Raw genomic sequence first — 17,338 nt, 5'->3', positions numbered from 1 at the left:
TATTGAGACATCATTACCAGGAAGTTGAAGTAAAGATTAGCTTTCAAGTAGCATAAAGATTTGTTCACATCAGGAATATTTGTAAACTAGTAGAACAAGTCTGTAATATACGGAGCCCTTAAGGGGACACGGGCAAAAAAATATACATATTGAGGCCACGTTTTACTACATCATGCACATGAGATATAATTTGTTCCCACATTTTGATGAATTTGTGTGCATGATATTAGTGTATATACAGAGAGCCAGCACAACAGACCAGCCTTTCTCCCCGGAGCATGAAGTGCAATCCACCTGCTCCACTTTATTAAGTTTCAATATTTTTTTCAGGCAAGAAAGTAACCATGAAAATTCCCAGTATGTGGTCAATTTATCCATATAACGCCTGTATGTAAATCTGCTTTGACGTTTTCGGAGATGTGAGGAGCAGCTAGCCTGAGACCAGCTGGTCATCTCGCAGCAGCAACCTGACTCCTTTGTCGTCATCCCGGGAAGAACATGACCTGATGAACTGATCTGTGTAGCTCTGTGCTCTGCCACGTTAGTTTGTCTGAATGTAAAGTGAAGCTTCATGTTTTTACTGGACAGAACAACAGCGATGCCTCTGGGGTTCTACACACTGGTGTTGGATTGGATTTGGGCTCTAACATATATAGATGTATTTGAGAGGTTTCTGTTTTGAGTAAAGAGCTAGAAAAAGAAGTGAAATCCTACAACTACTGTTTACATAGCTTCCAGAGCTGCCAAAAGTCTGTCAAGGGGCATCTTCTGGAAGCTGGCCATCAGCTTGTCTGAGGGGCTGCATAAACCTATTTAATATAATCATCATGATTTATTTATTTTTATCAAATTTATCAAATTGCAACTCTTTGTTTTCTAAAACAAATATGGTGGCCGGCTAACAGGACAGGAAACAGAGTCACAACTTGATAAACTATCAAGGCTCAGTAAAGAAACACTTGGTCCCATGAGCACAACTCAGACAGGTGAGGTACCATGTCAAGCATTAATTATGGTAGAGGAAACAGGCAAGAAGTCGAAACTCAGCAGACTGGGAAAAGTCCCAAAGAGCAGGCAAAGGGTCAAAGAAAAACAGACTAAAGTAGTTGCTGGACTGCTCCGGTAGAAAGCACAAGATACAATCTGGTGTGGAGTGACAGTGGACCGGTATATATACTACTGGGGTAATGGGGAAATAGGGAACAGGTGTGTAGGGTGGGGACGGTCAGGTGATGGGGAATGGCGGGAACACTGGGGTTACTGAAGGCCAGATGGGAGTGGCAGGATCTGAAACAACAGGGTGTCAGTATAGACAAGGATAATTAATGGACTAGGAACTGACTGACATTGTAACTGAAACAGAGTGAAAGTCTTTTTTATTGTGCAGTGGACAGAATATTTTGTCCTCCAGATGGTTAGAAGAGTCTTAAACTTGGCTGATTTTGGAATTAACTAAAGAACAGTACTTAAACAACCTGTGTTTTTCAAAGAATGTAGCAAATTTAACAGGGTTCTATATAAACTAACAATCTACAATCTTTTGAAGAGATCAGATCAATGTTTTAACTGAGAAGGATTGTAAAAGGAGTAGTAAATTACATGCAGCTAAACTGAAACAATATGATTAATTTTCATCCAAGAAAATTTAACAGGATTCAAATCACCAGTGTGTATTCAAATCATGAATCCATTCATCACCAGATCAAATGTCTGCTGTGTGAGTTTGTCTGTGTGCTTGTTTGTGTTATTTTAATCACATATGTGATAACACTGCCATCTCTAGAGTCAGTGACTAAAATGGAAATTAAAAAATTGGGATACTTTTATGATGATAGGGCAGGTTCAACTCGGTCCAGGACATCAGAGGAAGTTCTTTTAATAATGTCACAGTGCATCTCTAACAGCTAATCGCCCTGGGGTCCAATACTTGGATGGAAGTACAACATATGTAGTCATATTAGGACTTAACATCAATGACAATAAATTTCAAGAGTCTCTTTGCTGCAGTACATTTTATACTTCTATCATTTTCTGTGTCATATTGCTGTAATCTGAATACATTTGCTCATCTGTTTCCTGTTAGTTGGATGTTTTGTGTCCTGCAGTGGATGATCTGATGCAGTTAACCACAGCACCACCTTGTGGACAGATAACTGTAGGTATGTACAATAACATTTAATTCTGTATCAGCATATAGCTTTTCCAGGTGGTAATATAGCTGTAATGCAACCAAGCTGTGGCATTTTCAGTGTTTCTACACAGTTTAAACTAACACAGACATGCTTCAGATAATAGCTTACTATGTTCTATGCACATATGGGAGAAATAAGACAAAATTCTTTAACATCACATATACTTTAATAATTTATTACATCAACTACAGGTGAGTCAGTGCCTTAAACATCTCCACTTGAATACTTTCCTGTTTGTTCAGTTGGTAGCAATATTGAACTGGTGGGGGGTGAAAGTGGGCCAATATATATACTACTGGGGTAATGAGGAAATGGGGAACAGGTGTGGAGGGTGGGGATGGTCAGGTGACGGGGAATGGTGGGAACACTAGCGTTACTTATCAAAAAGTGGGCAAAAAAAATCTCAGGCCTTTTATAGTCACTCCATATATTGCAATATGATCTGCTGCAAGATCTGCAGCACTCCTTGAGTGGCTCTGATGATGAGTTAGAAGAAGCAGCACCAGACCAAAGAGCTCCTCCGGCTTCCTTGGATTGGAGCACTTGTAATACTCTCTTTTTTGAGAGAGGGAGGGCAAAGAGACCTTCCCTTGTTAATAGCATGCTGGCACAGGGGAACGTGGTAACAAACAAAGTTTGTTGTGCAACACATAAGCAGCAGAGGGAGCTGCTGTATAGACTTGGTGGAAGGGTAGGGCATGGTGCAAGGTAAGAACCTATTCAATATTATGGCAGCTTGAATTTTGATTAGACTTTAGTTGAATTAAAGGGGACTGGGGCCTTGCTGGAGGTATTTGCTGTACTGAATGCCCTTGATATTGAGGTTTGTGTCCCTCTGTCCAGGTGAGATGGAGCAAAGCCAATCAAGAGGGTGCTGGTTCCACACTAGGGGGGGCTGTGGAGCAGTGTAGTGCTTTTCTCTCCAGGATAGCAGTCACCACTAAGCACATATCAAAAGCAGGTGCTATATAATTCTACATGTGTATATAGAATGAATGATATTGCTAAAATTATAAGGGAATTTTTGCAGAACTCCTCTCTGTGTACTTGCAGGACACAATGACATGCTGACATTTCTGTCTGTTAAGATGGAACCAGCAGAAATGTGAAAACCTGGCTGATTCACTTTCCCAGATACCATAAGGTAGATAGAAACTATTATTTTGCTGCTATGGCCTGGTGTAGGTAAATGAAATGCACATACAGCTTTCTGCACTTGCTTATAGCCTTATCAACATTTGCATGACTTGAGTTGCTGTTTTACTGTACAATGTATGCATTCTAATGGCTTGTATGGTTATTGTAATGATTTTGCTTGTCATTTTAGACTTCTAAAGCTCTAAAAATCCAGTTGGGGGACCTGGCAACTCTGAAAACCTGACTTCAACTGGAAGAGAACACCATGAAAGAATTTATGCAAGAAGTGAAAGAATGGACAGATGGTAAGAAAACGATAAACATTATCTGACATGAAGAACCATTTTTGTCTTGTCTTTTTTTTTTTTTTTTTTTTTTTTACAAAATTTACACTGTGTTAATCACTCTTTGTTAGGAGAAACTGTCCATCAAGGCCTGCCACAGGCTTTGTGTCAGAATATTAAGGCCCTCATGACCAGTACGAAGACAAGATCTCAACTCTTCTTCTGATAAAAGGTATGCTACGGTAACGTTTTAGGCCTATTTGGACCACAATCTCTGGTGTAGGCCTTTTTTTTTTCCGCCCACATTCGGTGAACACCCGCCCTACTCTGCCTCTGATTGGCTAGTTAGGTTTGAGCATGAGGAGGGAGTATGGGAGAGGTCCGAGCCAATCACAGGCAGAGTAGAGGCGGGTCTTCGCAAAATACCATGGGGAAAAATATAGCGTTGGTGCACGAGCCACTTTATACTTGAAGGAGGTAAAAAAGGAAATTGTACAGATTTTAAGCTTGTACTCGAAATAAAATGTAAACTACAAAACGAGAAACTCAGGAAAACAAGCTTTTGTTACGTTTAGAGATGCAGTAGTGCTAATTTTGTTGTACATAAATGTATAACATATTACAGATATAACGTTAGCTAAAATGTAACATTACTGTTGGCTAGCTAAAGCATGCTAAATCTGGTGTTATTTAAGTTAATGGGTGATTGGTACATGCTAACTAGCTTGCTAGCTGAATTGAGACAGTCTGTTGCCCGAAATGTAACTTATCTTAACATCATTGTGCCTTTTTATGTGTCACACTCTTATTTGCTTTTTCATCCATTTTGCTCTCTAAGCCATGACAAAGCCCAAGATAAGAAGCTGCCATGATTATGGAGCAAGCAACAGTGCCAGTCGGAAAACATGTGTGAGCTATTATGTTTGCCTCCTGAAAAAAAAGAATTTTAAAGAAAATGAGAAGGCAGTGAGGACAAGCAACTGGGGTCAGAAGAAACGGTGCCGGAGTTTTGGGCTCAGCCCATATGGCGGTAAGGAGTTAATAAATTATTTTTTTAAAATTCATTCATGATGTTTATTTGATTTTTAGTGGGTATAGGTGGTCAGGAAAAGTGTATATTCATGAATATTTTTCTATATTATTAACTTAGTTCTGATGTGAAGTTGTTAAATAGTGCAGGTGCAGTTCTTGATCATGGTGAAAGGTCGTTTTAATATAGTGCTGCCACTTCATGTGAGCCACCTCCAACCTTGAATTTAGCCATTTATTTATCCCCCCCCCCCCCCCCCCCCCCCCCCCCCTTTGCTTAATATGAAATTGTTTCATTTTTATCTCCAAAATAAGTTACTGCAGAAAATTGCATATCTTGAGTTTTGTGAGTAGCCTGATTAGTGATGTTCAAGTTCATTAGACAGTTCTTTAAGAAACCTTTGAAAAATGTGCTCAAAATATGTTCACTGAATTACATTGTGGAAATTATTACAGATGTGTTAGCAGTAGAGGTGTAACGGAACGCAGTCGATTCGCGATCCGTACGGATTGCCCCCCACGGTTCGGCACACACGTGAACCACGGATTAACTGCAAAATTTAATGTCTCGTTTAAGACAAAGTAAACAAACTGCTGTTGCTACAAGTCATGCCCAGACAGCGTGTCGCTAACAGAACTGAAGAACAACGACCAAACCAGCATCCAACGGGTCCGAAGTGACATCTGCAGGTATGTTTACATGATGTTTAATGTGCTGCAGCTGAGCAGATAATTAGCTATCTAGCTGCTAACTGATGTTAGCCGTGCACTTTTCCCTGGTGAATATTTGTTTTGTGGCTCGTTAAACAAGCTAAGCTGCAGGACAAGACGTATGTTCATGTTTGTAAGTTATCATCAAGTTTTGATGATGGGGACACAGGCTATTGTTTCATTCACTACCATGTTTAAAGGAGGAGGATATCATGCCTCATATTACAATTTAATTGAGCATTGAATATTTTTATATATTTTAAGATTTTATTTAAGCATTAGACATCTTGAATGCTGTTTTCATTTAAGACCAGGGGCAAAAGTTCCTTGCTGTAAGTGGAATTTATGAAAAGCAAAGTTATATTTGTCTTCCCCCTTTTCTTTTTTTTGCTGATCCGAACAATGATCCGATCCATGACTCAAATCCTTGATACAATCCGAACTGTGACTTTTGTGATCCATTGCACCCTTGTTAGCAGACACTGGTGCACACGTAACAGTCCAATACAATTTTGAAAATGTAACATGTCAATGTGTTGCAGTAGGCATGTTAACATTTTGTGTAATGTATTGTGTTTATTTCAGGTGAGCAAGCTTACTGCCTTGGGCTATAACCCGATTTTGTTCATTGGAAAGAAGAAGAAGAGGGTGAATACAATGACCACTGAGACGATCACCTACATGTGCCCTGGAGGGGAAGGGCCCATGAAAACCTATTTAGAAAAAATGAGCAGGCTTTACAAGTACATTGTTAAAAGTAAGGCAATGTCTGTTTTTATGGATTTATACTTTTGAGTATGCTGTCATCATGAGTGATATGCTGACATGTATTACTTCAGATCCTCCAAGCACACAGTTGGCAGAAGCTCCCACCCCTCTCTCTCCACCTCATCCTCCACACCCTTCCACCTTTCTCTACCTATCTTCTTCTCATCCTTCAATAGACTCTGAGGAGGAGACCTATGCCCTTACCCTCATTCCTGTTCCCTCATCTCCAAGCACCCATCAACCCATCTCACCATCTCCTGCTCAACAAAACATGAACAAAAGTAAGTATAAGTATTAATAATTTTTCCCCATTTTAACTAATGTGTCTAAAGTCATCCAACTCTGTACAGTTGTGTTTTGTTTGTGTAGTAAATTACATTTTAAATATTGACTGTGGAGGGTTTTTTGCCCGTTGGGATCCTGGTTATTATAATAATAATAATAATAATGATACTACTACTACTACAATACATTTTATTTAAATGTGCCTTTCAAGACACCCACGGTCACTTCACATATACAACAAAAATACAAATACAATACAATTCACAAATAACAGCAAAAAACACTAGATCACAATAAGATCAAATTATCAGTTAAATGATGTAACAAGTATCATCCCTGGGACACACTGGATGTGTGAGCAGCACATGTGCGTTGCGGAATCTCTTGCTTTTTATTTTGGTGCCCATGTTAACAAGTTAGAGCGGCCACACTGCCTGCGTGAGGCTGCTGCGTCGCTTCAACCAGAGATTCAAGGTCTCGCCTATTTTCTCTGTGTGATGCGCGTGATTCTCAGCAGAAATAGACAGGGAACACGAGAAAGATAGGGCTGCCAGTGGTAGAAGCGCCGCAGCAGACACGCTTCCAGTGTGGACGCTACAAGCGTGAGAGACGCAACAGTTCAGTGACGCACACGCACTGCGGAGGTTCACGCATCCAGTGTGTCCCAGGCGTCAGTGTCACAATGAATATGGCAGCCTAAAGAGAGCAGAGCACTTCTATATTTACCAATGGATTTACAGCGCCAGACGATGCAGTGAGCGGGTATGGGATGTAGAGGTTCAGGAGATCAGTGAGGTAAGGGGGAGCATGTTTATGTAGGGCCTTAAACGTAAGGAACAGAATTTTAAATTCATCTCGGTAGGTGACAGGAAGTCAGTGAAGCTGGTTAAGCAGAGGTGTTGTATGGCTAGTTAATTTAGAGCATGTAATGATCCTCGCTGCATGCAAGAACTTAAATATGTGGTGTCATATCTGAAACCCACCTAAATTATTATTGTTTGCACAGTACTTAAGCTTTTGTACAATAAGCAAAGCCAGAGTATTGTTTGGAGATTAGGCCAACAACAGCCGCGGCATTTGTTGTTGTGCACAATGATATCTGGGCATTGCAACATGTGGGCAAGGTACTGAACAAAAACATTTTATTTACAAAAAACACAGTGTTAACAGTTTTTTCGATGAAATAAAAATTGTCTGCATGTAGGCATAGATGATCATTCGGCTGGTTTGTTTGTGTTATTTGAAAAAAGAAAGTTGTGACTGTTGTGACTGCATATCTCCAAAAAGATGGGCCAAAAATATGTTTCTTTAATATGAGACCACTGACACCGGAGATGAATTAAGTTATACAATGTTAAAATTGGTTGGTTGATTAGCCGAACTCAACCGTAGCACATTTTATATATTTATCAATGTCATTGAGCCTCCAAAAGTGGCCTCTTCCATCACCATGATTAGAGACAGACAAATAATAGCCTATAAGCCTGTTATCTCCTGTAATTTTGCCTCACTGTAGCCTAGACTTAAGACAAACCCTATTTTTGAATTATATAATTTAGTAAACAGTGCAGAAATGGTAACACACAACAAGGGGAGAGAAACGAGTGATAAGGATGAGCATGGAGAGTAGGCTGTGACAGTAATTTAGCACCAGTCGAGAGTGGCAACAAACTCTGCTAAATGGCATATTTTCAACTGGAACACTACACCACACCATTAATGTCTCTTGAACAGCCCTGCACGTGCATAACTGATGGTAAAGTGGCACTTAGAGCGTCATAGTTTGAAGCGTGGGGCCACTGACCAAGCTGCAGTATTTGACGAGTTGAGAATGAGAACGTACAGAGCCCCCCTGGGGTCATATGGTAAAAAAACCAAACTGATTTGTAAATTGTGCGCATGGATATCTAAACTGTGCCTTTGGATTTGCAATCCATGCGCATGGATTATATGCCCTCTTCTATATCTGAATTGATCTGCCTTGCATGGACTGCGGTGAACACATCCACCCAGTAAGTTCATTTTTATCTAGATTTTTACAGCAGATTTAATGATAGTGAGTTAGTCAGTTAAATTGATTTAGTTTTGTGTTTTTGGAGTTTCACAGCTTTCATGTGTACAAACATACAAACCCGGAGCTAAATCTGCCGTTGAATCAGAGGAGGGCATGTAATCTGTGTACACGGATTGTGAATTTGAGGGCAAAGATTACAAAACTGTGCACACAGATTGTGAAACGGTTTACACATCTGTGCGCATGGATTTACACATCAAGTTTTTTTTCCTGTGACAGGGGAGCTCCGTAAGAATGTGTTGGCTCTTCGCAAAAAGAAAAAAAAAAAAAGTATGGTTAACTTTATGCACATACAGAACTTTAAGTTTAAGTTAAGGAATGATCCTGGTCTTGGTTTAATAAAGGAAAAAGTCTACAGTGACACACAAGACAACATATCTAACATTTAACTGAAACCATGATCTTCTCCCATCCTTACCCAGAGTGCTCTTGTAGCCTCAACCTGCACTTTGTACACCCACGCTTACCTCTTTACAACATGATGCTTTCCTAGAGAAAAACAGAAAAACTGTACAAGCATTTTTATGTTAAATGCATATAAAAGCCGACATAGCCAAAAAAACCAAAAACCCAAACATGTCAGTCTTAGGGAAAAAGCAGTGGAAAAAGGAGCTTTGGATTTTAATAAAGTGGTGGATGTTGATGAGAAAAAAATAATATGTCTTAACAGCTCAGTTTGTTAATGTTTGGTTGACATATATTATGTCCTCAGACTCACAAGATGTGAGTAAAGTTAGAGCACACATGATTTTAGTTCACTATTTATAGACACTGACAAGAGAGTCTTAGTCATGTTAAGTCCCAAAAATGTGAAAATATGACCATGTTGTTTAGTAATTTTGAGTTGATAGACTTGTATGTAGTTTCCACTTATTTGGACATAAACAGTCAATAGTCAATAAACAAACTAACCAACTAATCAGTCATAATTCAGGTTTGATTCAGCAATAAATTTAATTGTCTAATTCTGCACGGCTGATTAATTGTCCAGTCCTGTATTGACACACACATTATGGCTACTTTAGAGTGAAACATATGCAAATAGCAGCCAAAGGTGTTTTTAATGTTGTGCTATTTGCATAAAGATCCCCTCCAACCATGTTCTATATATGAATAAAAATACTCTAATAGTAATATTAGTATTACAGATACGGGTTTTCTCACTAAGAAAGTTTTAATTAGTTAAAAAAATCTTAAAATTACATCTCCTCATTCCTTGAAAAATCCAGAAACTATAATTTATTTTTGCATTTCATGTGTGCTGGAGGTTTTAGGTTTCCACATCTGGACCACGATTTGCTTCCAAACTAGTTGTGATGTCACAAATCATGCTCGTACCTACATGTGAGATTTAAGCTGAGCACAGATAAACTTTCCACTTTCAGCAGATGAATGTGAAAACTGCACAGTGAATCTCAAACATCCAACTGAAGGAACAATACTTAAAATACATTTTTGAGTGGAGTGGGGGACTTAAATTGTACTGAATTCTGCTTCTAGAAGAGCTGGACAGTTTGACAAAACCATAAATTCTCAATAAATGAAACACTGAATCAAATCACTTTTACTATTGTGGCCCACATGGTAAGATTACTCTTTATAATAAAAAATCTATGAATAATAAACTCACCAGCAGCTCTGGTCAACACAACTCATGTTGAACATCTTACTCAAAAATGAAAAAAATCTACTTTTCTCACAATGAGGCACTTTTTTCCCACACAATTATCACTATTAGTATATTAAAACATTTTAAAATGTGCTTTAATATACAGTTCTAATAACAATTTAATTTTCTTGTTTTTTTGTGTGTACTGATATCATTTCACTGCATTGCCTATTTTGTCATACATAGATATTTTACTTCCTATTGAAAAATTATGTTGTTCTCACCCAAAATCAGGACTTGATGTGCTGACAGCTCCAGATAAACTATTAAACTATTAAATATTTCAATAGAATTGATCGTTCATATTTGCTTTGACTGAAATTTCTCAGCAAGTATTGGATGGATTGCCATAAAATTTGAAGCACACAATCATGTCCCCCTCAGGATGAATTGTAATTACTTTGGTGATCCCTTAACTTTTCATCTAGTGTTGATCATGAGCAAATACTTGCAAACCAATGACATTCCCATCAGTCTCAGCTGTATTTTGTGTTTAGTCCTACTTAGTATAGTAAATGTGAGCATGCTCACATACTAAACTAAGAGGGACAACATGGTAAACATTACACCTGCTAAACATCAGCATGCTAACAACAAATTTGCCACTTATCTCTTGGAAAAGTACAAAAAATGTAATACTTGATCAAGGGCACTCCATCATGGCTGTCACAATGCCACTCCTCACTACAACATTATGTCAGTTTGTTTTCATGTAATTGATACTTGTGATCAATGAAATTCAATCATTTTGAATGAACAGCAGAAACATAAGAGGAAGATCACTGCTTTTGCATGTCTGCAAGTTCTTAAAGATGATTTGGTTTTCATTTGAACAGCAGAAATTTTGTCTACAGTTTCAAACTCTTGCAAACAAAGGTCTGCAAAAGGTTTGGATTATGTTGCTTTAATTGCATGTCTGTTTTGTGATAGTGACAAGCATTTTGACCTGAAAAGTGTGTAACATCACTGTCATTACTTGTAACTTCCACATGGCACTCCAAATAATAAGTGTATTCAGTATTATTAATGTCACAGACCAGCTTGTTTCAATGCTTGAGCGTTTTATTTTTGCATGAGACAAGAAAGACCAGTTCACTCTAGAGCTGCAACAATAAGTCGATTAATCAATTAGTCGATTGACAGAAAGTTAATGGCCGACTATTTTGATGATCAATTAATTGTTTTGAGTCCTTTTTTAAGAAAAATGCTCAAATTCTCTGGTTCCAGATTCTTAAATGTTTTTTTTTTAAGTCTTCTATGATAGTAAAAAAACAGTGAATATCTTTGGGTTGTTTACTGATATTTGAGGATGCATCTTGGGTGCTGGGAACATTTTACACCATTTTCTGGCGTTTAATAGATGACCAAATGACTAATTGATTAATCGAGAAAACAATTGACAATGATCATTAGTTGCAGCTCTTGTTCACTCTAAAGAATGAAGTGCTAAAAGCATTCTTTCAAAACACATTCAATCTGCTCTTATTAAAGGCGCAAGGGCTGAGAGGCAGTCCAGCTTCTGATTACGTAACTTGTCGCTTCATTCCTTAAGTAGCGTTACAGCAATAGAAATGAAATAATAATATGAAACAATATGAGTTATAGAGCCTTCAGGTCATATTAGACTGATCAATACAAAGACAGATGGTTTTGAAAATATGCACATAAACACACCTCCAGCAGTGTTTGTGCTACTCCATGCCTGTATGTCAGGAATCACCAGAGGTTCTTGACACAGACAGATGGCTTTTTTTTGTAGCACTTATCATCATCCCAGCACCTTCGAGCTGTAAGTACCCAAAAAAAGAAATAAAAAAAACACAAGTGTCAGTAAATGCTACACAAACCAAAACCTGAAACTCTGGATACCAATTTATCAAAATTGAGATTTTTCACTGTTTACCCTTATCGTTAACATCACTCATATACTGTATTCATTTACCTGAATAATTCATTTGCAGACAGTGCTGCCTGCCCCAGGCGTTATTGGGCTCTCCACGACACCAGTACTGATAGTTGAATTGCTTACCATTACTCCACAGCCAAACTTTCTCCTAAAAGACAGAATTTAAGATTACATTAATTTAAAAAAATAAGTTTAAAAAGTAACTGTTGGACCTTGTGCAATGACGAATAAAATACCTGTTGTGCATCAGAGCCTCCGATCCATACCTGCCTATACCCGTGACAGGCACTAACTATCAGCTTCTGAATCTTACAGTACTCCCCATAGCTATGTACTGATGCAAGGTTTCCACCCATGGCCTGGCAGTGTCTCTACAATGGAGATAAAGAGGAAGAGAGAGAGAGAGAGACAGGAGTTGCTATGAAACAAATACAGGAATACAACATAGACAGATGTCTGACAAAGAAAATCCTGTCTGATTTCCTTTATTCAGCCGCTGTGGGTCTCATTTTCCAGTTGATCCCCATAGTCATTGCAACCTTCAATGCACTGGAATCCCCTAGGCAAGTTCACTTTAATTACTCATTACATATGACTAATTGGAAAAGTTATAATATTACTTTACTTATCATTAGCAAATGTAATTTGTTACATTACTTGTTGCTTTACTTTAGTCACTCAGCCGTTATCTCCACCAAAGGTGCCTTTAAACAAATCCAAAGCCTCCACACCCACTTTTATCATAGGTTGTATTTCATGTGTGAAAACAGAAAATAATACATTACGTTTTAAACAGCAGCTTGCCTACTGTTTGGAACTGTTTACTGACCACCAACAGTTGGCGTAACATTGGCCCCAGTGACTTCAGAGGGTTCTTACACCCTCAGACTCTGAACAAAATCCAGGTAATTCCTGAATGTAGGCTCACCATTTGTTAATGTTAGCAAGCCAGCTAAAAGAAACACAACATGTAAAACATGCAAGACAACATTGCTCGTCTTTCAGTCAAAGCTTATAACCTCCCACCCATCTCCGCCCCCTGCACTATGTTAGCATACCCTCGACCATTCTCCAACTAATGGATAGAGACCAAAGTGATATCAACCTTCCATCAATCTCCTGGTGAACATGATCCCGCAAAACTTACTTGAGTAATTTACTTGAGTAAACTATTATTCAGTTTGGTTTGGTATGCTAGGAGTGTGATAAAAAAGCATTGTTTCATCATCAAACAATTGCGTCAAGAGGAACCAGAGAGAGTACAAATCCCGGCAACGCCAATAGTGATATTAGTAAGCCAGAGGAACGACAACAAAGGAGCTGAAATATTTTGTCACTAAAGATGAAACTCTTTGTAGGTGCTTCCAGTGGTCCCTGTCTGTGTTGTTTGATAGTGGAGATGTGAGCTGTGTAGTTTCTGTCAATTTGTCAGTCAGTTTTCTGAGGTTTGACAGACAGTTGACTGTCTATTTCTGCATCTACCTGTATTCTGTCTGCACTTGGGTTCGATCTACCAGTCCTATCAGAGTGTTGAATACTTTTTAAAAAAAAATTTAAGAAGTTGTTTGAGATTAATATGGTTAGTGTGTAGTATCTTTGAATCATCATGTACAGTAGTAGGCATATGGAACCAAAGTTAACCTTATTACCTCAGCATCAACCCAACGCAATAGTGCCGAAACGTAGCGGAAACAGCGGCCATTGATCTTAGTCCAGCCACGGGAACACCAAAATATCCTTTTGACTAGGTCTGTCTCTGCTGAGGATGATTAGAGAATAGTGTGTATTTGTTGAATTTTCATATTGTGAAAAAAAAAAATCACATTTGATGGCATAATAGACAGCTGTAACATAAAATAACACAGCACAGTATAACATAACATTACACAACAAAAATGAAATAGTGGCCTTTATCAGAGACAAATTGGTAATTAAACAACATTTAAGAAAAGAAGAAAGGTGGAAAATAGGTGTAGCATCAGAACAAAATGCAATACATTTTAAATGTAAAGGCTACTTACCTGTTTGGTCATTCTGGATTTTGGCTTCTGCAGGATCTAGAAAGTTTGACATAACAGTTATTGACTGGATTGTTGCTGTTTATAGACAATACACACAGTTTCTCTGTCTTTCATTATATGTAACACTTTCTATAAAGAACACCCACCATCAGCTGTAGTCAGAGCCATAATGGTGCAAATAAGTGCAGCCACAGTCAGCATCTTCATGGTGAAGATGATGTTGAAGATGATAATAGCCTTCAGTAAAGAGAAACAAACATGTTATTAATACTTCTGTATGGAGCAGATGATGGTATTGACTGTCAGTTCAAAAAATAAGAGTTCATATCACACCTGGTGCCGAATTATCTGCTCTTCTCAGCCTGTAGCTTCAGCCTACCCTTTGTGCAGGTGTTTCACAAGACAAAGACCATCTCTTATATATCGTTAACTATCTTGACATCGCTCACAAAAAGAGAACTGAGAGCACAAACAAAGATATTGAGACATCATTATCAGATAAAGTGTACCGAGAAAGTTGAAGGTTTATGTGGCAACATAAACGTCTCTGTCCCCACCCCCCCACCCTCTTCTCTCTCTCTCAACCCAACTGATCAAAGCAGATGGCCGCTCACCTAGAGCCAGGAGTTTTTCCTTACCGCTGTTGCCAAGTGCTTGCTCATGGGGGACCTGTTGGGTCTCTCTCTCTGTAAATTAAAGAGTATGGTCTAGACCTGCTCCATTTGAAAAGTGCCCTGAGATGACTTTTGTTGTAATTTGGCACTATATAAATAAAATGAATTGAATTGAATTGAAACAGCAGGGAGAGGTTTTTCTTTCTTTTTTTTTTTTTTAAATAGTGTCAACTATGCCACCTTGGGGAATTTCAACCCATTAAACTGTTTAGTCTAACCACTTTGGGACCAAATTTAAAATGACAAGCAGGCTCAAACTTTAAAATACAAGAACAGCACTGCAACCAGTTAAGGCCAAACTATTTACAAATGTCCCCTCAATGGTCAACTGTAATTAAAACCAATAAACACAAACACACACATATCCAGCTGACCAAAGAGAAGCAACCAAAGAAAGAAAAAAATAAAGGGAAAAAACAATAATAATCTAAATACTAATTATACAAAATAACAAAACACAGGATGTACAAAAAGTAAATAAACTTTCAACTAACTACCAACAAACTGAAAAGGGTCCCTATATAACTGAACAATAAATAGGACCATGTGAACTGGTTCTCCAATTCAAATAAAGTAAAAAAAAAAAAAAACAAACAAACAAGAAAACTGAAAAACACACACTGCTTAGTGTCCTACATGGGCCACTTCGATTCACTCCTAACTGAACAGAGACATGGGGCTGAACCAGCTGCAAAACAAAACACAGAAAAAGAAAAACCAGTCCATATACCGTAGAGATGCTGATATGTAGAGCTTCAAAAAGGTAGAAACAACACAGTTGTTGCAGAAATGTAGCTATATAGAAACAGCGGATGTAGTAATGTAAAGACGGACCAACAGAGAAAAAACAAAACCAGCTGTTGTAGAAATGTGTAGAAATGTAGATCTATAGACAGAACAGCATTTGCTCAGGGAGTGTGGGGCTGGGGGATCTGGAAAGGGCCAGCCACCATAGTGCACAGCCTGGCTTCAAAAATACCTGCAAAGTGCAAGAGACACTAAAATTACCAACTGAGAACTACATCTGAATTAAAAGTAATGGAAAGTCATATATACATACCAAAGAGAGTGAAGGTACAGCTTCCCAGCAGCGAGAGGGGGAAAATTATGTGAATCATATGCTATGGACTTCGCAGACACCAGATCTCAACCCAGTTGAACACCTATGGGAGATTTTGGACTGACGTGTTAGACAGCACTCTAAACCACCATCATCAAAACACTAAATTAGGGAATATCTTTTTGAAGAATGGTGTTTCTCAGCCTTGGCATTGATTCTATAAGTCTCTAGAACTCTTCTGGAGGGACGAACACCCTCATTCCCTCATTTGGTATTTTGATGATGGATTCTGGATGGATGCGACTCTTGTTTCCTAAAACAAATATGGTGGCTGGCTAACTAGACAGGACACAGAGTCACAACTTGATAAACTATCAAGGCTCAGTAAAGAAACACTTGGTCCCATGACCATGACTCAGAGACAAGGCAGGTAAGGTAACATGTTAAGCATTAATTGTGGTAGAGAAAACAGGCAAGAAGTCAAAACCAGACAGGCGAAAAGCTGGTAGGGCAAACTGAGCAGACTGGTAGTGGGCAAAATGGGGAACAGTCCAAAAATGGTCAAAGAAAAACAGACTAAAGTAATGGCTGGACCACTCTAGCAGGAAGCACGAAATACAATCCGGTGTGGGGTGACAGTGGACCGGTATATATACTACTGGGGTAATGGGGAAATGGGGAGTAGGTGTGGAGGGTGGAGACGGTCAGGTGACGGGGAATGGTGGGAACACATGGGTTACTGGAGGCCAGATGGGAATGGCAGTATCTGAAACGACAGGGTGTAAGTAAAGGCAAGGATAATTAATGGACTAGAAACTGACTGACATAGTAACTGAAACTTTTTTCTTTTTTTCTTCTTTTTTTATTGTGCTATGGACTGGATATTTTGTCCCCCAGATGAGAAGAAGAGTCTTTTGATTTGGTTGGTTTTGGAAATAACTAAAGAAAAGTAGTTAAACAACCTGTGTTTTTCTAAGAATGCAGCATATTTATCTTTCAGAGAAATAGATGCTCACCATTGTGACTTGAATTAAATTCTAATACATGCTGTGTATTGAGGCTATTCTTCCTCAGACAGTGACACAGCAAAAACGACAGTAGGAATTGTGCCATACAGGTATGATGCAATAATTTCTCAACTTCTGTTTTTGAATTCACAGCTGCTACTTGCATAAGATGTACCTGAGCAATGGTATATCAAAGTTATTGTCTTATTGAAAGTCATGAGTATATCTAGAGGTCATTAAAAATGTCTCATACAAGAAAATATTCTTTAGTTACCTTCGTTCTTTGTGTATTTGATAATGATTGTATCATCTAAAATTGTTTTTTTTTTTAAAACTTGCTTCTTGCAAAGAACCAGAAATATTTTTAGTTTTCACATGTTTAGTGCATGTACATGTACAGAATTGTTACACATGTATTAACATCTACATGCTGGAAGATTAAAATAATACAAAACTGTTTTTTTTGTTAAGTACTTGCTGGGTCCAGTTTTTCAAGCAAGACAAAGACAAAGCATTAATGA

The 17,338-nt window shown here is 38.3% G+C and overlaps 2 protein-coding genes across 4 annotated transcripts in view; one reads left to right on the top strand and one right to left on the bottom strand.

Annotated features, from left to right (window-relative positions):
- Window positions 1-4,004: 4,004 nt before the first annotated feature.
- LOC121889430 (E3 ubiquitin-protein ligase TRIM7) overlaps window positions 4,005-17,338 on the top strand; it is a 60,675-nt gene continuing 47,341 nt past the window's right edge. The window contains exons 1-4 of one of the 2 annotated variants that reach the window (XM_042401384.1): window positions 4,005-4,090; window positions 4,452-4,643; window positions 5,939-6,110; window positions 6,298-6,402. The gene's annotated coding sequence lies outside the window, so the exon portion shown is untranslated. The remainder of the gene's footprint in view (window positions 4,091-4,451; window positions 4,644-5,938; window positions 6,111-6,297; window positions 6,403-17,338) is intronic. The other variant, XM_042401385.1, reaches the window with a different exon arrangement.
- On the bottom strand, window positions 11,392-14,632 carry LOC121889437 (ladderlectin-like). Of its 2 annotated transcripts, none has more exons than XM_042401396.1 (7): window positions 14,410-14,632; window positions 14,223-14,313; window positions 14,077-14,112; window positions 13,705-13,811; window positions 12,292-12,426; window positions 12,092-12,203; window positions 11,392-11,936 (listed from the first exon to the last, which is right to left on the bottom strand). In XM_042401396.1, the coding sequence occupies exons 2-7, from the start codon at window positions 14,281-14,283 to the stop codon at window positions 11,866-11,868; spliced, it is 522 nt and encodes a 173-aa protein (XP_042257330.1). In that variant the 5' UTR covers window positions 14,284-14,313; window positions 14,410-14,632; the 3' UTR covers window positions 11,392-11,865. The 2 variants fall into 2 exon arrangements, with proteins under 2 accessions (XP_042257330.1, XP_042257329.1); XM_042401395.1 differs by having other exon boundaries at window positions 13,705-13,814; window positions 14,410-14,630.

This window comes from Thunnus maccoyii, chromosome 22, assembly GCF_910596095.1.
Source record: "Thunnus maccoyii chromosome 22, fThuMac1.1, whole genome shotgun sequence".
Lineage (NCBI taxonomy): Eukaryota > Metazoa > Chordata > Actinopteri > Scombriformes > Scombridae > Thunnus > Thunnus maccoyii.
Note: the sequence above shows the minus strand (reverse complement) of the source record. Positions and strands in the feature narration are given on the sequence as shown.

Bases quoted from the DNA above. Each gene is read 5' to 3' on its own strand.
- LOC121889437 (XM_042401395.1), bottom strand. From the start codon at position 14,283: ATGAAGATGCTGACTGTGGCTGCACTTATTTGCACCATTATGGCTCTG. The intron at 14,113-14,222 runs GTGGGTGTTCTT...CAAACTTTCTAG, and splicing joins GGCTCTGACTACAGCTGATG to ATCCTGCAGAAGCCAAAATC. The intron at 11,937-12,091 runs GTAAATGAATAC...GGGTACTTACAG, and splicing joins TCTGCAAATGAATTATTCAG to CTCGAAGGTGCTGGGATGAT.